Raw genomic sequence first — 25,802 nt, forward strand, 5'->3', positions numbered from 1 at the left:
GACGATAAGGGACACGGGGGTAGGGCAACGGGACGAGATCGAAACCGATTGCTTTGTTCGGGATAAAAATAGCTTCTTAAGGAGTTTTCTTTTCGTCGTAAAAAATAAAACAGTGCAAAAAATGAATATAAAATCGTCTGTCGTCGGGGATCTCGGATTAAGGAAGTCTGAAGAGAGAAATATCGCGGAATGTATTTATCGATCTCTGGTTTTAAATAAGTTGTTCCCATTACACCGTCATCATCATCATCATCATCATCAAACCACAATCGGCTCTCGGGGATAGTGTCTACTTCTAGCGGGAGCTATTCGCTGCCTCTTCCATCCAAAAGCTTCTAGAATTTTACATATTTCCAATAGCAGAGGGCTAGAAAACACCCAACGATCACATCAACGATCACAAGCAACAGTATATGTAGGATCGTAATACGTAGTGTGTAGATCACATTCGTCAGCATGTTCCCTTTCATTAACTGTTTGTATCACTTTACCAAACAATTCTGTTTTTTGTAAATCATCTTTGTAAATGTTCAAGTCTCAAGTTCCTGATGTCTTGGAACTTTCTCCATATTATTTTTGTTTTCAGCATATACAGATATACACACAATACAGAGATAGCAAAACGTTCAGTTCACTGCAAGTTTCAGAGCTATGTAATGTTTATAATGGTATTATACGGTAGATTCCTCTCGAGCTTATTGTAATATTTCTCTCTCCGATCGCCAAGTCCACATAAACAGAACGTGAAGTTGTTCAAACAATGTTGCCCCGCCGGCCTTGATATTTTTAAATAAATCTGAAAAGATATCTTGCCGCAACGAGTCTGATACTAAATATTAAGACACATTTTGATGGATGGTCCGTAACAGATGACTGGACTGGGATTAGGGGGATCCTCGTCCGCGTCATTTCGAAGCTTGGGAATACGTCTACACTCTATCATTCTCCCCAAAGAGTCAAACATATTTTCCGCGCACGCGACAGTAATCATTTGTTTTCGAGTCTTTTAACACGACAATTCAGAGAGAGGATGCCATCTGTGATTCGTACAATGAACTAATTTAGATACAACAAAAGAACGTCGATGAAAAAAGGCCGTTTTCACTTGTTACCTAATCGAGAAAGGAGCAACGAGCGGTTGTTTCTGTCTCTCTCTCACACATCTGTGTCTGTTTGACGGGGTTAGACGACGTTTTCTTTTGTCTGTCGTCGGCACGGAAAACGTCGCTCTTTTCCCACTAGACGGACGGGACGAACGGGTGGAAACTGGAACTGTCGCCGCAAATTAAGAGAACGACAGGAGCGAGAGGAAAAAAAGGAGGAGGAGGAAGAGGAACACACGTGTCTCTCTGGCTTTGTTTGATTTCGCTACTGTCGTGTTTGTTCAGTTGGTGGACGTGAAGGGAGGTGAGGGGTTGTTTATTTTTCTAATAAAGGAAGACCCCGGGCATATATGTGTGGCGTGCCACGGTCAGAATTAAACTACGGATTGACACGCCACCGTTTCGAAGTCCCGGATAATTCCATTAGAACGGAAAAGCGTGATGGAAGCGGTCGGCTTCGCACAGGAGATGCCGGACGAAATTATGTGTATAGAATCGAACAACAATCGTTACAATTTCTGACTCCCTCCGGATTAGAAATAATTATTTGGATTTTTTAGTAAGAATCAATAAGTAGGTTCACTAACTTGATATGTTATTTCTTAATTGTGCTTAAGAAGGAAATCTCTATTATCACTATTTTGTTATTTGATTCACTAACGAGATATATACTTTCTTATTTAGTTTGACTTTATCATCTCTATTTGTTTTTACGATTTGGTGATTTTTTTAAAGGGAAAAATGTTCTAAAATGTTCTATGTTTCAGTCTGTAAGTCAATCTATTCTTTCATATTAAATTTAATAACGATGTCACCTGAGAAATATTGGACATTTGTAAATATAACAAATAGGCTAAAAAGTCCCGGACCCAACAGATTGGCACAGATGGCACTAATTTTATTGTATTCACCGCTTTTTCAATTAGTACTAAACTTCAAAAGAAATCTGTTAAAATTTCATGATATTCTACTCATAAGTTATTGTGCTAAGAGTGAAACTACTTTTGTTATTTTCAAAATGATAGATCAAAAACAATTTCGTATTTTTAATTTTAATCCGCTGCTTCTTGATGGGAAAAATACCGTTCAAGCAAAGCAATGGCTTGAAGAGTGTGAGGAGTCCGCTCCATCAGAAGCAACAATGAAACGCTGGTTTGGTGACTTCAAACGTGGTCGTAGAAACGCCGACGATGCAGAACGCAGTGGACGTCTAAATGAGATGGTAACACTAGAAAACATTTAAAAAATCCACAGAATCGTTTCGAATGATCGAAAAGTGAAGTTGCGTGAGTTAGCTAACATCATAGAGATATCAAAATGACGTGATGATTTTATATTGCATGAGCATTTGACTATGAGAAAACTCTGTCGAAAGTGGGTGCCGCGTTTGCTCACAGTTCGTGTTGATGATTCTGACCAGTGTTTGGCCATATTTAAACGTAACAAGCCGGAATTTTTGCGTCGATTTGTGACAATGTATGAAACATGAATCCATCACTTTACTCCGGAATGGAAACAATCGTCATATGAATGGGTAGAAACTGGTGACAGGCCTCTTTTAACGCAAACTATAAATCGTTCTACAAAAGTGGTATTGAAATGTTAGAGCAGCACTAGAATAAATGTGTGGCTCTTGATGGAGATTACGTTGATGAATAAAACCACTCTTGAACAAAAATTGTGTTGGTGACTTGTGATAATATTAAATATGGCTATCCTGGCCATACAGTTGAGACAATTACAGCTTCGCCACCCTCTCCCCCAGTCTCCAGGAAGTGTTTCATCTCGATAAAACTTTAATAATCGAATCAGAACACTATTTGCTCGCATTACTCGGCCCGTGCGTCCTCCGGACGAAGCGAACGTCGTCTCCAAAGTATTCGGAAATGGATGTTTTACGAGCCGCCGCTTTTATTGTCTCCACTCCGCCATCCGTCGGCGAAAGTTTACGGGAACTCGCGCGACGCTACGTACTCCGCATAAAATTATATTCGCCGATATAGTTTCCAAATTGAATTGCCCATAATGTCGCGCCACCCCTACACCATTTAGTGCCGCACTGGGGGGGTGCTCGCGTTCGTACTAGTCGTTCATAATTGCCGCCGCTTTTAACGTAAGTGTTTGGCTACGAATTTCGTGACCCAGTTTACGAACTCTTCCCATACACGTCCGTGTTCGTGAGTGTAGGAATAATCGTTGACGCTTCAGTAAAATAATTGCTTTTTGTTTCGGAAATTTAACTGAAAATTGGTGCGTACCATAAGCGATGTAATAAAATGAATGATTCTAGAAGACAATACATATTTTATTTATTTTTATAAAGTTCTTATTGTACGACAGCCACTTTGGGCTTAACATCTGTGTCACAGTTTTGAATGAGTTTTACTTATAACATCACCGAATCAACAAGTTTTATTCTCTTTAATCTTCTGACTTCTGACTAAGCTATCATTATCAGGGAGCTGGGGAACCCCAATATTGATGTGCCGATCGAGCCTCTTCATGTCTTGGGGCTTGCTCATGTCCTTGATAACCTTGATCGACAGTTTCTACCTTCACAGTATACAGAAGATAATATCTCATATATACAGTATACGATAGTATTTTAAATATTTCTACATTTAAATACATGCATTATACAATTCTTGCAATTGTTACTTATATTATTTATATAATATTACTAGCTGACCCGACAGACTTCGTCCTGTCAAAAAGATTTGTAATGTGGCAGTTTTTGTGTGCCTACGTATTTTAAAAAATTCGCCTGAACAGAACCATCACCCTGGTGATAGGGCGTTGTGAATAAAAAATAATTAAATAAAACGTATATAAGGATTGAAAAGTAAGTAATCGCTTTATTGTTAATCATGTGAATCATAATTATTATTATTATTATCATTGCAGTGCTTTGTGGTATACGATGTTTTTTGTTTGATTACCTGGCGCATAGATAAACAAATCTGATGGTTTTCCAACACGGGAACAGGCAACATACAATTGACCATGTGAGAAACATGGATTTTCTAGATTAATACCACAAACACTTAATGATTGCCCCTGGGACTTGTTTATAGTCAAAGCAAAAGCAAGCCGCACTGGAAACTGTAGTCGTTTAAACTCAAATGGCACATCAGTCGGAATCATTGGGATGCGCGATATGAGAACATCTTCTCCTTTATACTTTCCTTTGAGTATAGTTGCTTCTATCACATTGTTTAGTAATTTTTTTATCGCTAACCGTGTACCGTTGCAAAGACGCGGTTGGTTGATATTTCGCAACATTATAACCACCGATCCAACCTTTAATTGAAGATTGTGAGGTGGCAATCCTGGCAAATCCAGCGAGTTTAAAAATTCCGGTGGATAGTTGACTACATCATCTTGATTAGTAGCCGAATCAACTGATTTATATATCCTCAATTCGCCTGTAATTTGTTCTTGAATTTTGAAATTTAATTCATTTATATCTATGTTTTTTGCAGCCAGTATCGTTCGCTCAACCAATCATGGTTTCTGTAATTTTGAGAAACATCTGGAAACACCTTCTGAATAAGTTCATCTTTTGATCGAGTTAACTGACAAAAACTTTGAGGAAAGTTAATACAGCCAGTCAACATGTCTATAGGAAATTTGCCATTACCAATGTCAATGAGTTGTTTAGAGAATATGTTTCCAGATTGGTCATTTTGCAACTCGACACGCATATTCTTGCTTAAATGAAGTACTTTGACATGTTTCCACAAATGGAGGACTTTAGACATGCATTGAGTTCATCAGCTGGCGTTGATCGTGGAATCACTGGCAATGTTTGACGAAAATCTCCTGCTAATAAAATCATTGCACCACCAAATCGGTTATTATTGCTACGTAGATCTTTTAAGGTTCTGTCTAAAGCCTCCAAAGATTTTTTATGTGCCATCGTGCATTCATCCCAAACAATCAATTTACATTGCTGCAAAACCTTTGCCATTGCAGAGTTCTTCGAAACGTTGCAGGTTGGAGTTTCATTGCTTTGCATATTTAATGGCAATTTTAGTGCTGAATGGGCTGTTCGACCACCTTCAAGCAAAGTTGCTGCGATTCCCGACGAAGCGAGTGCAAGTGCAATTTTATTTTGTGAGCGAATTGTTGCTAATATTAATGAAATCAAAAAAGTTTTTCCTGTACCACCAGGTGCATCTAAGAAGTAAATCCCTCCAGTTTCATCATTTGTTACTTTCATAAGAGTTTCAAATACATACTTCTGTTGTTCATTTAACAGTGGAAGATTTGTTTGAATTAATTCTTTCAAAGCGTTGAGATCATACAGTCTTTCTCGATGCAACTCTTGGTTAAAAGCGTCATGCATTGGACGATTGGGCGCGGTCAGGCCTAATATTGTATGGGAAAAAGAAAAGGGCTATTTTTAGGGTTTTTCCAGCAATAATTCTAATTTTTCTCGCCGTAAAAACCATCCTTGAACTTCAACGAACATTTTAAAAAAAGATTTGGCCAAATTGGTCCAGGCGTTGTTGAGTTATGCGCTTACCAACACATTTTGCGATTCATTTTTATATATAAGATGTTCAATATTGCAATCGATTCCTAGGCCCAGAAAGAACGCATTTACTTGTTCTATATCTTAGTTTTGAATATGCATTTCTTCGAGCATTATAACTTTTCCAACTTTTCTAAAATATAAACTTTTTCATGACATCTCATTTCTGTCTGCCTAAAATAGAGGCAAAAGATCAATTTTTTTATATATCATTACAATTTGGAAATCTCTCAATCTACTACTACCTTCTTTGAAATTAAGAGGAAACTAACTTTTGACTTACTGACTTACTAAAACGACGCATTTTCTTATTATTTTTGTAGATTAATGTTTGCCTTATGTAGGCAGAAGAAATTCTGCTAAATCTAATGCTAAACTAAACACATGTTATGTATTTCAATTTAATTATTAACTGACCAATTATTAAGCCAATATATTGATTTGAATACTTTGGTAAAAAAATAATTGATTCTTTAATTAATGGCACTTTAGTAACCAACGCTAAAAGTTTTCATTGTACTGACCTTGATTCAATTCCAGTTCATACTCTGGGCTGCTTATGTATGTATACTCATTTATACATACCAAGTAAAAGCAATAAAATGCTAATCATACTCTTCTCTGTTATGCACGCTAGGATTATGTCAAAAACACACAATTGCTTTAAGAATAAAATGAAAGTAACAATAATTGGATAGGGATTAGAAATATATTTACATAAAACATTAAGAAAAATTAATCAAAAAGTGTTATGAAGATATGTCGATTGTTTCAATTTTTTAAAATATACCATTACGTTTATTATTCCTTTTCCCCATCTGTCATAATTACAATGACACACAGTGACGAATCGTCCATATGCAAGACTTCAATGAATAAATTCGCATTATTTTCATCAGGCATCGTATCCGGTTTTGTTTTTTCACAGCATCGCTGCAACCCCCCCCCCCTAAATGCTTTTATTGAAAGGGTTGCCACCACCCGTGACAAATGAGGTCCATTAAACCGTATTCTAACGTGATCCGGACTGATGGGCCGATAGAGCTGGATTACGATGACATCTTTGTTTCTTTGACAAAGCATGGTGTGAGGGAAGGGGTCGACGGTATGACAAGACAGGAGCAGGAGGGCGCGGCCTGCTCGCGGCAAAGGGGTAGACGAAGGTGTGTTATTAGCGCGGCAGGATTTTGACCTGAAAGACTCGCGAAAAAATTAATTCCGTTAATGGAAGCTCGGATGAGTGATGGTGTCGTGTGATGGAAGGAATAAACATGGATATTTATTTTATACATGTTTTTGGTTTCGTTTCTTTAATTGTTTGTATTATTTTGACTATTGTTTAAATAAAATCATTGATCCTTCACCATTTTTTAATCAATTTGTTTCACAGGCTTGAAAATGATGCCAAGTGAGTAATTATCTTATACATATTGCTATTTTTATTTTTTTGACCGTTTCGTTTGATTATCATTGAAATTATATGTAATGAGAAATTTTTAAAACAATTCACTGTGAGCGCGCCTTCACCATTCTTTAATAAATTCTTCGAAGTAGGAAATAAACTTGGATATTTATGTTGTGCTGTCTAGTTTATTTGATTGTTTATATTATTGACATGATATAGAATGCCAAATATTTTAAACAATTCACGACAAACGCTCATTTGCCTTTTTTTTAATAAATTAGGTTCATAGACTTAAAATTAATTCCAAGTAGGTAATAATCTTGGATATTCATCTTTTGTAATATTTCTGGTCTTGTTTCATTAATTGTTTGTTTTATTGTAGCTGTATATTGATTTTTTTAAAATTAACAACCAAAGCTCCTTCACCATTTTTGTTAATTAATTTTACAGACCTGAAAACGATTCCCTTTCGGGCAAAGAGTAAAAACGGGGGAAGAGGCCTCGCCGCTGCAAGTGTGTAGTGCTCTCGACGGCCTGGATAACCGTTTAATCTTCTGGGATGGGGATCGAAGGGTTTTTTACATAATTTCCATCACGCACACTGCATTATTTATATTCTCGTATGAAAGCGGCGGTCTTTTTGTGCGTGTTAATTAATTAGCGTTGGAATTAAATGCCCGTTTTTGTGTTGGGTAGTTAGCGGCGGGGTTACGTTCGAATTTTTATTTCTTTGAAATTGATGAAATTTTCCTTCTGTTTTTTTTTTGTTTCGTTCGGTTACGTTGTTCTCTTTGTGTCGGTGAAAATCCGCAGCTTTGATATTGATTTCACGGTTGGCTTAATATTTTGTCGGTTACAGCGTTTTAGGAAATACACCACCAAGGATTACATACTGTTTTTGTGAAATTAATCCCTTAATATGATATACATGGAAGATGCTACGATGTTTATATATCAAAAAACTAAATAATATAAATGAAATCAAGGCATTATCGCACAAATTAGAAAAGATAAAAGTTTAAAAAATTACAAAATACGGGTTCATTTTAATAAGTCAGTGATATTTTGAATAAAATATGTTTTTCTGTAAAAAGGCGTTTTATCTCTCAACTTAATCAACTTCTAAACACTTTAGATTTAGTTTTCCATTAAGGTTCCATCCCAAGTTAAGTAATATATTTATATTTGGAAACAGGAAATAGTCCAGGAAGCTATACCTGGAAATTTTTTTATTAAATAGTTCCTTTGCAAATAAACTAGAAATTATTTTACACCGCAGAAAAAGACCACTGTTTCTACTAAGTCTAGGTCGATTCATGTTGTGATATGTTGATGCCTTATATGTTTTTGGACATCCCATATGAATGAATGTATTTCAATGGCTAACAATATTGGCAACTGATTGTATTTTCCTCAATTCTAACTGATTTCTAAGCGCCATTATCTATCTAGATCGTAGTGGATTGCTGGGTTTGCGGAATCGATCAATTTCATTGTATCGTGCCCACTGCTGTGGTGTTTGATGTGCACAAACTCGTTGCATTCTAAGCCTATCCATATCATTTCCAGTCACTCTCAAATACAATTGTGACGATTACTACTATTAGCACTTATTAGTAATAGAATAATATAAATGAAGAAAGCACTTTTTCCTAAATTTGTGACTAAATAACAACAAATGTGAAATACAGTTACAAACTAAGCTTTACCATATGCAGTCACTACAAACATTTTTTTTGGTAAACCTTTACTATAACGAAATTAGAATATTATTCTAATTGATAGATGGCGCTACTAGAATTAAATCCATATATTTTTAGATAGCCCTAACCCTCAAAAGATGCGTGTATAAATTTGACAACTGTCGGATCATTAGTTTGTCAATTATAGCATTTTGAGTGAAGCAACTTTTGTTATTGTAAAAAAATGGATAAAAAGGAATTTCGCGTGTTAAAATATTGCTTTTTGATGGGAAAAATACAGTTGAAGTTAAAACTTGGCTTGACGCCGAGTTTCCGAACACTGCCCAGGAAATTCAATAATCAATTCAATCATTGGTATTCTAAGTTTAGACGTGAAATGAGCACCGAAGACGCTGAACGCAGTGGACGCCTAAAAGAGATTGTTACCGACGAAAACGTTTAAGAAATCCACAAAATGATGTTGAATGACCGTAAATTGAAACTGAATGAAATAGCAGACACTCTAAGGCTATCAACTGAACTTGTACATCATGTCATCCACGAATATTTGGGTATGAGAAGGCTCTGTGCAAAGTGGGTGCTGCACGAGCTCACTTTTCACTAAAAACAACCCCCAGTTAATGATTCGGAGCAGTGTTTGAAGATGATCAAGCGTAATAAACCCGAGTTTTTGCGTCGATGTGTGAAAGGTTGTGGCGTCTGTATTTTGAGATGCGAATTTTCATAGACTACCTTGAAAAAGGAAGGACCATCAACAACGACTATTACATAGCGTTATTGCATTTGAAGAAAAAGAAAGTGCTGCTTCACTAAGACAATGCACCTTGTCAAGAATCCATGAATTGATCTTCGAATTGCTTCCTCATCCACTGTATTCTCCAGATCTGTCCCCCAGCGACTATTTCCTGCTCTCAGATCTCAAAAAAATGCTCGCTGGGAAGAAATTACCGTGGAATGAAGAGGTGAAGCCGAAACTGAGGCCTATTTTGAAGCCAAGGACAAATCGTACTACAAAAATGGTATCGAAAAGTTGTAGGGACGCTATAATCAGTGTAACACCCTTGAAGGGAATTATGTTGAATAAAAAAAAATAATTTTGCCAAAAAAATGTGTTTTACTATGGTATTATTTCATATTTCCTCACCATATAAACATTCCCTGTACTTTTTATATTTTATATGAAATATTTCAAAATCAAATTGAACCAAATCGGTCCAGCCGTTCTCGAGTTTTAGCGAGACTAACGAACAAGAATTCAATGTATGATGCCCCAAACTAATTCTTGGATGTAATATCATGTTTGCTTCAATCTAGATTGACGGTCGGAATCAGAGGAGGGGATTCTGACTCCGCATCCAGTCAAACCGAGACATTTATATATATTTTTTTCTAAAACGGTCATAACTGAATTGCGACCATCATAACAAGAAAGGAACTCCGACGGAGGCGGACGCAATTTTGATAAAAGCCAAGTTTTTGGCCGCCTTTATTTGATTTGGCTCGTTCGTCCTGATCGCCCGCCCCGAGGGGTCCCGCTGATAAAATATTTATGAGCCCGCCGTCGAACGCTGGGCGGCGGAGGTGGGGGGACGTCTCTCAAACAGAAGGGACGAGGTTAAAGGGCCCAAAGTTTATTTATCCCCCGTTTCTTTTAGTCGACGGACATAGAGCGGCAATAAAGATTATATCGGATGCAATTGGTTGTCTCGATAAATTGTGACGCTTAGACGTTATTAGACGACGGAATATCATCGCTGGGGGAGCGGTATTTTCTGCCTTTTATAAAAATTGGCGACATGCGATTTAGATACACGAGTCTCTTTGTTTTCTTTACGCGATTATCGTGATGCGCGCATTCACCATCATTAAACCTGCTCCTTCACCATCATCTATCGCATTCGCCATTTTATTTTTTTCTGAACTGTTCGATATTTTACGATAGAAAGTTTCGTTATTTTTACACGAAAACTTTTAAGCGATTTAAAATAAAAATATTATGGGAACTTTCGCTATTAAAAAGTTGTGCATCGGGCGCCCGGCAAACCGACGACGTCATTATTTCGCGGAGTCGTCTCAATTGAGGACGAGAGAGCGCTAATTCATCAACATAAAGCCGTTCCCGAAAAAAACTCTCGAACCGGTGCTTTTTTTAAGGAAAAAGTTTCTGCATCGCCCGTCGTCGAGGGTTTTATGCGTTCCTCTCTCGTCTCTGAAATATTTCCATCGGACCGGAGGCTTTTTTACGGCCTTTACCACCTGTTCGAGACCGAGATGAAGGAGAAAACGTCCAAAGGACCAGTAAAAGTTGCGAGGGCTCCGGGGGCAATGGGCTTAATAATGGTCTGGAGGGGTGAAGGGGAAACTGGGGGGGAGTCGGAGCCAATTTTGACGACAATACGGATTATGCCTTACGACCTAGAGGGTCATCTGGGATTTCTGGTGAATAAGTTTCCAGTTTTTTATCTTCGGCCTTGGAACGGGCCTTAAAACTTTGTCGGTTGATGTTTTTTTCTTGTTTCTAAAACTTTTCGTACTTATATGGGATCACGTAGAACTTTTTTTTTGTTAATTTGAACTAAAATGATCCTGTAAAGTTTCAATTTCCTAAATTTTCATGGTTTTCTGTGTGATTTATAAGCAAATTTCGGATATTAAGGGGTCATATATGTTTCACTAATATTGGAAAACGACATATTATTATTTTTTGTTTATTTTGCGACTTGGAACTCAATAGTCGATAGACAACATCCGAGAAGAAACAACGGTAAGATCAGAGTTAAACAATTTATCCTGTCCATATAAGTCTTTGTTAATAAAACATACTATATATATATATATATATATATATATATATATATATATATATATATATATATATATATATTATAAAATCATCCATCTGAAAATTATTTAGGTTATGTAATAACTTAATTATTTCATTTATAATTATAATTAATAACTTCATTTATTTATCATTTATAATAACTTTGTTCTTGATGAATATTTAGAACAGTTATACTTGTTTTCTTCTAGTGGTTCTAATGAATTAAGGTTTTCATATATATATATATATATATATATATATATATATATAGTAAAAATTATCCATCTAAAATGAAAATTAATTAAGTTATGTAATATAACTTCACATATCATTCATAAGAACTTTGTTCTTGAGGAATATTTCGAACCGTTATACTTGTTTTCTTATAGTGGTTCTAGTGAATTAAGGTTTTTATCGATTCATTAATACTATAGAGACAGTGGCACCCTGACTCAGAAATTATATATTGATGAAAGCAATAAATCTCAAGAACCTCTCCTATTGTGCGATCTGATCAATATAGCAAATGATTCAATTATTTTGTCTTAATACTAACCACAGAATAAATCCTAAATTATTCTACAGTGAAGATAGAGAAGAAACGGAGTCGTAAAGTATTATCTCTCAACTCATTGCATGTAACACAACCATTCTCACATATCCGACTGTTAACTGACTCAATGCAAACTGCGATTAACACCGAAGGAATTACATCAACAACAGCGGTAATAACTAAATCAAACAAGAACTATTTACCGTCTCAGATTACCATGGTAAAGATGAAAAGTAAACACTCGATGTTTTATGATCTTAGATCATTCACATATATTTCCATTAGTAATTCGCATCTTATATAATCGTGGCCAGTAGTATTGCAACAAAACATGTTATGGTTTCGTTAATATCCACATAAAATTGGATATTTTTAGTAATTTTTTTTACTAATGACATCTTACATTAGATATGTTTAGTAGAATCTTAATTTACAAGTTAATTTATTGGTACTGTTCTGTTGTACTTGCATTAACACACAAGCAAGGCGAGTGTGGTATTAATTCATCAGTATGTAGTTCCCAAATTAAAATAAAACCAATCTACTTAAGCTGACGTTAAGAATACGCTAAAGAAGTTACTGTAAACTGTAAACGAGTGCTTTGGTTCGCTTCAATCTTCTGATTGTCTGCGTGTTGTCCAGTGGCTGTTTTGCTTCCATGTTGCTATAATTTAGCAATCTTATTTCGTGTTTTAAGGCGAAATCTTGGATCACTTCGTTTATCCATTTGATCTCGATGTCACCCTGTAGTTCTTCATTGGTTACGTAGCGATAAGCATTGGTAATTAATCATAGAACTTGTTTGGTTTGAGTACGTTGGATTACTAGTTGGTTGGATGTCTTAGTGCAACCCCATATTTGCACCCCATACATCCAAATTGGCAAGTCTTGACACAAAGAGACACAACAACGAGAACTGAACTGAAGATAAAAAGGTATAGTCTATTCAAAGTTATTTTGTACATCTACGTTATCTAAATTTGTGAGGTCAAAACGTCGCAATGTCGCCGCATCAACTCTGAGTTTTGGTTCAGTTGGGCTTTGATATACAACAAAATTCTAATCTAAATAAAATAATTGAATAAAAATGTTATCAAATATAATTTATTTTAACATCATAGTACATCTAAAAACTACAGTTAATTATACAGCCTCAATAGTTTATACAACTGGACGACTTTGACATGCTCATTCGTTTACGCGTTCGAACTAATCAGACAGCATTGTGTCTCATTTTAACTAGACTAAAATGAGAAGGGAAATTTTGTCTGATTCTGAAACAAATGTACAAATTGCGGCAGGCAATGTATTAAACATCTTGATGAGATATGTAACAATAAACTTTGAATAGACTACTATATTTAAAAATGTCTACCCAAAAAAAATAGAATACAAAGAAACGTGATATTATTTGCGATTAAAATTCGATGGTAAGATTGTTCGGAAAAGTGACAGTCTGATGGAAAGTCACGAACGCTTTCCCGTTCTCGCGAGCCGCCGCCGCCAACTTCGACGTTGTCCGCTCCAATTTCACTTTACCGGCTTCAGAACTGACGGGGGGCCGTACCGCACGCACGACGTTCTATTATATCGGATAGCAGACAGCGAACCCCCGCACCGCGCGCGCTTCTCCCCCGTTATCGGACCGAGAGAGAAACTTAAACAAGCGCCCCGGGGAATAGTGCGGGACGCGCAGCAAAAGAAAGAAATCTCATAAACCGACTGGTTCATTCTTTTCAATCTTTTCGCTTTTCTAAATACAATAAGACGAGACCACGGTCTGAACTACCGACATAATGGTGTGTCTGTTATGAAGTGAGCCGGTCCAATATCGGACGATCCGGATGGGGGGAAGATGGGACTTGTGGTGTTCGGGGGGATGTTTCCTCCGGGGAATTGTATTATTCGGGTTTTGATTTCTAGTTGATCCGGGTCATATAAGTTTGTTTCGAATCGTCGTATATCGAATTAAACCAATTAACTATTACGATTATGAATTTGTTCTTATCAAGGTCGTGTTTTTAATATTTTAAAGCCTTACCGATGATGCTTCATTTTCAGATTCGGTGATTTTGTTATTTTCTTGCCACGGATGACAGATATAATCTTCTATTATCAGACCTAAGGGTGTTGGATATTTTTTTCGCAATAAGTATAAAAAATATCGATATTTTCAAGAAAAAATAAAAATTATCAGTTAATTATCAGTTATTTAGATCGGTGAAACATGACTTGGCTGATACTTGGTCCCTAACTAACTGAAAAACTGCGGAAAATTTATTATGAAAGCCATTTTTCATCACGGTTTTACGAAACTCTAAAAAAATTGCACAATATGGTAGAAATACTCAGGCAAAAAAATAATTGAAACATTAACTAAACCTCATAATTCAATTTATATCTCGACTTGAATCTGGATAATATATGTTCGTTCCAAGTCGTCACGCACTAAATAAAACCCATTCGAACTACATTAAAGTGTCTACTTAGCATGTTTATCAGATATCGCGATGATAACTATGCTAATAATAAAAGTCAACAAAGAAAAACGCCAGTGCATCCAAGATAAACTAAAATTATAATGTATCAATTCGTTATTGCCTCGTTGTAGTTTGGATTTTGTTAATTTATATGAAGTTATAGTGAAGTTATATTTGTAAATCAAGTGGTAATATTCAGTATGCTACCTAGTCTTGTTGTGCTAAGACGTGGAATTCGAATGACTTCAACTTCAGGTTGGACAGGTTTTTTTCATTTTTATAAAGATATGTTTCGGATTCAGACAACAATTGTTCTAATTTCTAGTTCTCACATAGTTTTTAAGTTGATATTTAAATTATTTGACTTAATATTTTGAGAATTGGCAACACTAAGTGCTGTTAGGTTCTCACCCTTATAACCATAACCATAATAACATAAGTTTTTAAATTGATACATTGATTGTAGTCTGTTCAAAGTTATTTTGAACATATGTTAACATTATAGTACATCTAAAAAAACTACAGTTAATTATACAGCCACAATAGTTTATAGGTTAGAGTTCTAACCTCATATCACCATTGCTTTCAAGAATTTTGCATACGTCTGACAACCGGACGGCTTTGACAGGCTCATTCGTTTACGCGTTCGTACTAATCAGACAACATTGTGTCTCTTTTTAACTAGAATAAAATGAGAAGGATAATTTTGTCTGATTCTAAAACGAATTTACAAATTGCGACAGGCATGACATTAAACATCTTGATGACGTATGTACAAAAAAACATCATTGTTGTACAACGAAATACAGTACTTGGGATGTATATTAATTTTAAGGGCTGTGTGTAATCTCTGTTGTGAGCCTTGGTTTTTGCGTGTTTTTCAATTTGTTTGTGAATATGTTTTCTTTAGTTTTGCAGATCTCAATTTACAAACTAATCAAGGGATGTATGCAGGAATTTTTACCTATTTCCTATTTAATTCCATCGAATTTTGGTGTCCGTGTCATCATAACAAGTTTCAGTCCTTGTAATATATATTTAAAATTATAAATCTGAAATAATTTAACGGGTTTTCGTTACTTTCACTCTCAAAGTTTTGAATATCCAAGAGCTAAACATTTTGCCACTGCTTTGCGTCATTTTCAAGCTTTTTTGCGGTTATTTCCATTCATATAGTCGTAAGTTAATAAGTATTATAGATATTATAAAGAAGCTTTCACTGAATCGAAAGGTAATATAAAAATGTTTATAGAAATTGTCGTTTTTGTCATATATTTTAAAATATTATAAATAACACAACTACCACACCAATTTAACATGGCTAAATTTACTGGTGAAACCACAGCACTCTACACACTTAATAATATTACTGAGCGAACTAAGGAAGGCGAATAAAATGAAAATTGAATTGATGTGAAGTCTATATATGTGGATTTTACATACAAATATCTGGCAATAATTGTAGAATAATTCCGTATGCGAACACAACTAAATACTGTTCCATGGAGGCCAAGCTCGAGCGAAGAAAAAGCATATTGAAAAGAAAGGAGCAAAACTTGTATGAGGTGTTGAGAAATGTGTTAAATGTTTTCTTCGAACACTCCACAATAAACTTTGTTATTATACGGTTTGAATTTATGAAGCTGCACAAAGAAATCCAGTATTAGCGTGATCAAAAAAAAATCCTCGACCGACGGTTCAGTTGGCATTCCCAAACCCAGAAAGGTTCGGGGATACTAAACCTGCTATCTTCTCTGATCTGCCCTTCTAGCAGACTTCCCATCTCCATCAAATGCTTATTTTACAAGATGTTAATTCGGTCAGTACTCCTCTACGGATCTAATGTCTACTTCAAGTTTGTTACACCCAACCAGGTGAAACGCCTTCAAGTTTTCCAAAATAAGTTCCTCAGGAGAATCTTAAACGCTCCATGGTTTGTCGGAAATAATCAAATTCATAGGGAAACTGACACTCCACAAATCAAGCAGTTCATATCTCAATCATTCCACAAACAACAACTCAGCTCAAGTTCTTCTGAAAACGCGCTTGTTCGCGAGCTGGTCGACATGCTGGGAGCTTAGCACCTCGTCACCGCTAACCTGCCCCCCTTTTCTAGGCTGAAACGGCCTCATTCGTCGCTGCAGTCGTAACTTTTACCCCCATACGGCAGTCCAATCGTGTGTTAACTGAAGTTCGCGAATCAGTAGAATCGTCGGGTCCTCGTGCCCAATAACGGCTGCCCGATCAGGGATCAACTGTGAGGCGGTTTCGGTTTAGTGTATTGGTAAGCCCAGAGGCAGTCCCACATAACCCGGTCCAACTTGTCACTCTAGGGCAAAAATATTTATTTAAAAATCTTAAATATTTATTATTTATGATAATTTTTTAAATTATTATTATGATTATTATAAATATCGCAGCGTTGTTAAGGCCCCATTGTACGCCTCACAAAGATCTAACTGTGCCAACGGTCAGTGCAGAATTTAAACGATTTGCGAAAAAGCATCAAATCAGATTGCGTGGGCATATACGTCGGAGTACTACAACGGCTCAACAACGATGGACCTGATGATTCAAGAGACAAAAACCCTTTGAACTAATATAACTATAAAACTGTGCAGTGTTTTACAACTAAACAGTGTTCTAAAAAATGGAGTGTATCACTGGGAATAGAACCATCAAAGAAGTAGTGAAATTACCAAAAAAAATATATCTTTCAAAATTAATTCACATTCTTTAAACGTTTCGATGCACTGGAAAGATGTCGCAATTGTGCTCGAGCCGGTTTATCTACGAAAATATACGGTGGCACCGTACGCACATTTTTGATCCCCAGCCTCTCGAGTCAACAGTCTACATCTGATTAAGTCAACATAACCCAAATACATACTATTGACCTGGATCAGAGCTTTCCGTTCAAACAGCCCACGAAAGAATGTCTTATTTATATTTACTCTTTTTATCGCGGTTAGTGCGGAGTACCACATTATCAGCTGCAATTGGGCATATTACCGCGTTCATAGTGTAGGGAGATGCTAGTTTTTTGTGCGCTATTGCGGCAGTGTATCGGTTCATGCGTCCCCGAACTTGTGCTCGGTTTAGGATGCAACCAAATCAACAACGAATTATCGTGCACGTGATTTTTGTTTCCGTTGAAGGTACTCCTGTTGGTATTTCTTGTTTCCCTTGACTCCCAAGAGGATTGGTGGTGATTGTAGTTGATATTGTGTGATCTGTTATACTTACGAGAATTGCTACTTATAATTTTGAGGTTTGGCAATACTTAGTGTTGTCGGACTCCGTCCGTCGTTTTCAATTTCACCCTTTTTAGTCATAACCTTCTTTAGAACATTTTGTTTTCGTTCCAGAAAACATTTACGCTGTGCGCCACCCGATATTGCAAGATCATCATGTGACTTACCGTGAAAATATCAACATTCTTTTGCAAAATATACCAATTTATTTATTAAATGTTTGTTAAAAATACTATTGTGTCCCCTTTGGGCATTAGGATGACGAGCATCAATGAGATATTACATGAACATGTATCTGTGAAAGGACCTGTTCGTGTTGGGTCTCGCATAGTTTGAGTTAATTATCTTAATCGTGATGAAAAAATGCATTATGAAAATTGGTTCAGGCACATGTAAAAGTATATTGATGATATGATCCCTTTCGTTAATAGATTTTCTGTTTTTTTTTTTTTTTCATTATTAGTCTCGAAATATAAATAGCAACACTCGTATATCCAGATGTTAATTTCTCATTTTCTCAGTTAATTCATTTGATATGTTTTTTGAATTAGATGTACCAGAAAATATCCCAAAATTGTAGAAAGAATTCATATTGTATTAATATTATGGTTAAGAATTTACCATATAGTTTTTCTTTTTTGTGTTTGTCATTTGGTTCTAATACAAAATGGTAAATAGTAGCAAGAGGTCTAGTAATAATTTCGATAGTTATATGTAGCTTTCAGCACAAAATTTTCAGTAACCTAACAATATATAGTGGAAAGTGTATTTTCCTTCGAAATGATTGCAGGTTAATGCAAATTAGGCCTTATTAGGTATTCTCTAGTCAGTTGAATGAAATGGTAGTATAATAATTTCTATACACCCTTCAGTTTCTATGTTTTGCGATGAAAAATGTATTTTCAAATAGTGATCAGATATCGAATTTGTCTAGAGTAGATTGAATTGTACTTTTATCGTAAGATGCGTTTATTTTGACAGATTTATCTAAATCTCAAATTTCAGCTTTTTTGTTGTTATTTTCTTTCACATAAACGTTTTTCAATGTCAAACAAAATTACAGGGATTGTAAAGAATTTTGTGTTGAAGCAAATGGTGGTATAATAATGTTTGTACACCCTTTCGTTTTTATGTTATACAATGAAAAGTGTATTTTCCGAAAATATGTGTAAGTCTCATATTCTCTCATAAATTCAAAAGTACATGGATTTTGATACTCTTACTTTTATTCTAGAAATAAAAAAAAATGGATAACAAATCCTCTTACCCTTATCCAACTCCTGACCAAAACTTCCAAATGTATATGCATCCCCTACTTTTTGTCCACGATATTGAATGTTCTTGAATTCTAGTAATATTCTCCAAAATTATTCTTGTTGACTGTTTAAATGTAACTCCTTGTGAGTTATATAATTACAGAAACTGTGTATGTCACCAGAATCATACTTGACGTCACTATGTTGCGATAAAGAAAAACATTCTGGCATTTTTGAGACGGTTTTTACTTAACATCAATTTAACTAATTCATCTAGTTTGTTTTATCAGTCAGTATGACTATAGACCAGCACTTCGTGGTCGATAACGGAGTCCGAACAACAATTATGTTATCATTTTCCGCTATCTTACATGATTTGATAATGTATTCATCGTACATGGTCCAAAACTCAGAGTTTTGCTTCCAAAACCACTGTTTTTGATAATGATAATTGTTTCATTGCTACATGACTTATAATTTGATGATTATAAGCCTCAATTAATTAATTCACATTCTTTGAATATTATATTATTTCGGTAGGACGTTAGTTATCAATATTTATTGTTAAATTCGGAGTATATATGTGAGGAGGTATCAAATTGAATACTAATACGTGAATGAAATATTGGATTGGTTTTAACTTATTTTATTTTTGTTACAGGTAAGTTGGGCATTCTCTGCCAACAGGTTCTTTCCACGATCACATGATATCTGAATTGTAAGTAATTAGCTGGTGTTCATTATTCGTTTTTAGTGGTTTTTATTAAATACTTGGATAAAGAACAATAATAATAATCACTATAATTAATTATAATTTTATTTTATTAGCTACAGTAGATTTATTTATATCAGTAATCTTCGCGTTTTGAAACGTTTTTCTGTAATTTTATGAAAATAGTATCTATACGAATGGTGCTGAATATATCTCATTGGCTCTGTTTGGAGATACCCTGCTTCCATAACACCTCTTTCCTAAAGAAACGGCCACAAGGATGTACGTGGTCGTTATTCCATCTGGACAGCTTCGTTCTCCAGTTTACCTTTGAAGATCTTTTAAATGACAATGTTTCTTGACTGATTTCCATGGTTTTCCTCTTTCCAAGTTGCGATGGCCATTTAGCCTAAACTGATAGCTGCCCAAATTCCGGTAGACTATGTTATTTCACAACATCGGTCCACCTTTGGTGGTGTTACACCTTGAACAAGGGGTGATAGCAACCGAAAAGAATATTGATATTTTACAAAAAATATATGGATATTTTTATAAATATTAGCCTTTAAATGTTAGGTTTATTTATAATTATATTTAAATTATTTTGAAAAAAAAAGCTATTTTTTTCAGAAATTATCGATATATCAATATTTTTTGCTGCATCCCTACGTTGAACTGTGGTGCATATTCGGAGAATCCACGGACTAGGCATTTTTTTCAAAGCTTGAATATTTCTTACTTGGAATAGTTTTTGGCTAAGGGCCTTTGAGCATTTTCAATCTACCTTTTGTGACCCTACAGCTTCAGCTGCGATACTTTTACCCGAACTCCATTTAATTACACCGAGAAATGCTTCGAGTAACTGCGAATCGATTGAGAATTAAAAACATCTTCAAAAAAAAAATGTTTTATAACATCTTTATTAGATATGCTTAGTACAATCTTAATCAACAATTAATTTATTACTACTTTTCCTATGTACTTGGATTAATTAACAAGCAAGACGAGTGCGAGAAAATACATGAGTATGTATTCCTCAATTATAAAATTATAATTATTTATTAATTATTAACTTATAGCTATAGTTTACACTAATAATACACACTAAATGTTTACACAAGTTCGTATGGTTTTGTTCGTTTCAATCCCCTGATATCCTGCGCGCTGTTCAGCAGTTGTATTGCTTCCACGTTAGTATGATTTAGTAATCTTCTTTCGTATTTCAAGGCGAAATCTTGGATAACTTCGCAAATCTATTTGATTTCCAGGTCGTCGTGCAGTTCTTCATTGGTTACAAAGCGATAGGCTTTGTTAATCAATCGAAGAACCTTGTTTTGACAGCGTTGTTCGAATTTTTAGTGCAACCCCATATTTACACCCCATAGGTCCAAATTGGCTTTATAATTGTATTGTATATCAACCTCTTTGATTTTAGATCAAGTTAAGAGTATCTTCTGACTAACCAGTATAGTTGTTTTATTTTGGTTTTAATGTGTATTGCTTTTTGTCTAACGTGATGATTCTGCTTGAGGAATCAGGTATCCATTGAGTGATATAATTAAGTGTTTATTATTTCGCCTTAATGCAAAATTAACGTGAACAGATTTGGAGCTATTAAGTTGAATTTTCCAATCTTTTGTTCATTTGTAGATTTTGTTGACTGCCACTTGCACTTTTTCTATTGCCCTAGGCAGAGATATATCTTTTGCCATAATAACTGTGTCGTCAGCAAAGGTTCCAAGAAGTGTTTCTTTTGTTGTTGGAATGTCAGCAGTGTAGTGCAGATACAGGAGAGGTCCTAAGACGCTACCTTGTAGAACTCCAGCCGAGATATTTTTACGCGATACTCTAAATTTTCTTCCGAATAAATATAACTCCAGCAATTGACAATAGTTACGCGGTAACAATTTGCTCATCTTACAGATTAATCCCAAATGCCAAACCCGATCAAAAGCTTGTGAGACATCCAGGAATATTGCAGGGCAGTATTTCTTTTCTTCAAACGCTCTTTCAATAGCCGCAGTTACTCTGTGCACTTGATCGATAGTTGAATGGTGATTTCGAAAACCCAACTGGAAATCTGGTATTGTTACCAAATGTTTAACACGTTTAAATATCAGTTTCTCAAATAGCTTTCATATTGCAGGTAGTAGCGAAATAGGCCTGTAAGATTCGACTTGTTCTGCAGGTTTGTCAGGATCTTCAAAAATGTGATTTCAAAAATGATTTTTTTTCTGATTTTTTAAAGATATATGAATTCTAATTGATATTCCGGAAGACATTCTGTAATTATTCTTATGGGAGGCGCTGTTTGAGTCGAATACTTTAGCCAATGGTTCTAACGGAACATTTTCTTCCCAATTATCCCGAAGCCTGGTTTTATTACGCTGGTATTTTTAAATAAATTTAATAAACAAAGTATTAGAAACATTTTTTATTCTCCTTAATGATTAACAAGATAATAAAATAATCTACAGTGAACTATTTAGTATGAAAATTAACCGCTTCTGTGTTTGGTGGTACTCAAACCGTCAGATTCTCACAATATATCGCTACCCTGACAATAGCATTAATTTCCCCAAAGTTCCGACGGAGCAACATCAAATATAATCGACTTTATTTCACCCCATTATATTGCGTATTAGTCTCGTTTAAACGTCTCTAATTCCGCTCATCAAACTCACCTCCCCCAGAACACGACGTTCATTCCCCCTTTCGTCCCCCTTCGTTAAAAACGACGCTTTCAAAGAGACGTTTTGTCAAATGCTTACCGCCGAGGATTTAAATCCATCCGCAGAAGCGCATTCCATTATTCAGACGGTAAAAGCGCACGTTTCCGCCAGTCATTGCGACCACCCTTCATCCGTCGTCGCCGTAAACCCGCGGGGTGGAGGGAGCGAGGGAAATTCTACGCCTCCCCCGTGTCTCGCCCCCGGCAACTTCACGAGTTACTCTCCAGATTACCTGCTTTCGCTTCATAAATTAATCTGAGGCGCCCTGTTCGCGCCGCGGTGGTCTTAAACGGCGTCATCCATCAGGGGATGTCGTCGGAAGGTTAACTGAGGCAGGAACGCGGGCGGCGAGCGGCCGCTCGCCGGATGGTGGTCGCTCGTCTTGGGAGAAGGGTCCGAGAATGGATACCGACAGGTGTAAGGCCTTATTTTGTTCAGTGCGGAGAAGACGGCGCGTGGTTATATACAATAAAACAACTTTCTGTTGGGGGAGCGACGGTTTTTTGATTTCCTACAATTAATTTCCTTAATTTTAGTGTCATAAATTACACATAAACAAAATTGTTTACGACAAGGGCACTGACGAAGATGAGGACAGTTTGATGATAAGTCGGTAACTTTAAATACATCACTGCTGCCCCCAAAAACCTATTAATATACTACTGTGCGATTTTGAGCAAGATCCGCCGTTTAGTTTATTTAACAGATCAGTTGAAAAGTTCCCGGCCTGGCACATAGATGGCGCTATTAGAATTAAATCCATATGTTTTTTAGCTAGCCCTAACACTCAAAAGATGCGTGTATAAATTTGACAGCTGCCGGGCGATTAGTTTGTGAATTATAGCATTTTGAGTGCAGCAACTTTTGTTATTGTGAAAAAAATTGATAAAAATGAATTTCACGTGTTTATAAAATATTGCTTTTTGAAAGGAAAAAATACAGTTGAACCAATAACTTGGCTTGATACCAAGTGTCCGAATACTGCCCCAGGAAAATCAACCATCAAGGATTGGTATGCTAAGTTTAGACGTGGTGAAGTGAGCACTGAAGACGCAGCGGATGCCCAAAAGAGGTTGTTACCGACGAAAACATTAAAAAAGTCCACAAAATGATTATGAATGACTGTACATTGAAACTGAATGAAATAGCAGGCACTATAAATATATCAACTGAACGTGTACATCATATCATTCACGAATATTTGGGTATGAGAAAGCTCTGTACAAAGTGAAGGCCGCGTGAGCTTATTTGACCAATAACAACAATGAGTCGATTCGGAACAGTGTTTGAAGATAATCAAGTATAATAAACCCGAGTTTTTTCGTCGATATGTGACAATGGATGAAACATGACTCCATCATTTCACTCCGAAGCCCAATCGACAGTCATCTGAGTGGACTGCACACGATGAACACGCAACAGTCGGCTGGCAATGTTATGACGTCTGTATTTTGGGATGCACATGGAATAATTTTCATTGACTACCTTGAAAAAAGGAAGAACCATCAACATCGACTATTACATAGCGTTATTGGACCGTTTGAAGGATAAAATCGTCGCATCTGAAGAAAAAGAAAGTGTTGCTTCACAGGACAATGCACCGTGTCACAAGTCAGTGAAAACTATGGCAAAAATCCACGAATTGGGCTTCAAATTGCTTCCTCATCCACCATATTCTTCAGATCTGACCACCAGCGACCATTTCCTGTTCTCAGATCTCAAAAGAATGCTCGCTGGGAAGAAATTTTCGTCAAATCAAGAGGTGATCGCCGAGACGGAGGCCTATTTTGAAGCAAAGGACAAATCGTACTACAAAAATGATATCGATAAGTTGAAGAATCACCCTTGATGGGAATTATGTTGAATAGAAAAAAACTAATTTTGCTAAAAAAATGTGTTTTATTATGGTAGGCCGGGGACTTTTCAATTAACCTGTTACTTTGAACTATTGAAACCTGAAGAAACAGTTAATACTGAGATCGTTACCGACAACAAATAATCAATCTGAATTGTTTCTTAAACGAAAAAGAAAATGCAAAGGGATGCATCACACCTGATATTTTTCGCGTGAGGTTTAGAATAGAGTTTTGAGGCCCATTGAACGAGAGTCATTCTTTAACACAATTTCTTATTTATCTTGACTATAAAACAATCTTCTTGCAACGAGGGAGCGGTATAACGATGAAAACTGTCATAAAGACGTAAATATCTCCCCGTATACACTGGGCGGAAATGGAAAGTTTCTCCATCTTATTCTTCTCGTGACGGGTATAAACAAAAGCCCAATCGAGAATGGCGTAGCGGACGGTGAAAGTGCACACTTGCGGGGGGAGGGGTATATAAAGCGCGAGAGGAGAAATGGCCGATGTGGTGGAGTTTACCGAGGAGGGGGCCCGACTGGAAATGAGAGAGGGCCTTTCTGGCGCCGACCGAAACGACGGCGATACTTCATCCCTGATGATGTTGACGTGATTCCGGCTCGTTTTTCTCGGAGATTTTTTTTAATTTTCGCTACACGAGTAATGGATATTAGAAGTTGTTTTTTTTTTCGCGTGTCGGTGATATACGATCGCTCGCCAACACCTGTATTCGGTAAATTTACTATTGTGGCCACGAGGTCTAATATAACAACTTCCGACACAACTTTCCTATAAGTAACATATGGGCTGAAAAGTCCAGGGCATAACAAAGAAAATGCGTTTTTTTTTTGTTCTAAATTGTCTTTATTCATCAACGTAATCTTCATCAAGAGTCACACAATCATTCCAGGGCCGCTCTAACATTTCAATGCAGAAAATGGAATAATACACTACAAGTGTTTTATATCGTATATGTTAATTACTATTTTCAAATAATATACTAAAATAAATATAGACAATACAAAAGATCTTAAACAAAACCTAAAAACTAAAGAAGTACAATAACCATAAATACTAATTAAAATAATTCATGACATAATTAAAAATGATCGCACAATAACTACTAGTGCTTTTTTTAAATAAAGTAAATGCCTTATTTATTATTGAACGGAAATATTTTTTAACAAAAATCGAGAGAATTATAAAAATTAATAATGATTCACAATTTTAATCTTTTTACCCTATTACATTAACAATCTTGAAAAATATCGTTCCAAAATGCTGCTCTATTAATATATAATATATTGTTATTTACAAGCAGACTACCAAAAAAAACTATTTATATTACTTTATAAATCTATGCAGGCATAAACTGGGTACATTT

The 25,802-nt window shown here is 35.9% G+C and overlaps 1 protein-coding gene across 7 annotated transcripts in view; it reads left to right on the plus strand.

The window, feature by feature from the left end:
- Positions 1–25,802, plus strand: part of Eip63E (cyclin dependent kinase Eip63E) — a 204,388-nt gene that overhangs the window by 132,179 nt on the left and 46,407 nt on the right. The window contains exon 1 of one of the 7 annotated variants that reach the window (XM_076415481.1): positions 14,738–14,860. The exons of 5 other annotated variants lie outside the window; for them this stretch is intronic. In XM_076415481.1, coding sequence (XP_076271596.1) covers positions 14,806–14,860 — 55 coding nt within the window. In that variant the 5' untranslated portion in view covers positions 14,738–14,805. Of the gene's footprint in view, positions 1–14,737; positions 14,861–17,663; positions 17,764–25,802 lie in introns of those variants that run through there. One more of the 7 variants, XM_076415479.1, reaches the window with a different exon arrangement.

This window comes from Rhynchophorus ferrugineus, unplaced genomic scaffold (assembly GCF_030347505.1).
Source record: "Rhynchophorus ferrugineus isolate W39M unplaced genomic scaffold, kcgeb_rfMv2 rfM10, whole genome shotgun sequence".
Taxonomy (NCBI): domain Eukaryota; kingdom Metazoa; phylum Arthropoda; class Insecta; order Coleoptera; family Curculionidae; genus Rhynchophorus; species Rhynchophorus ferrugineus.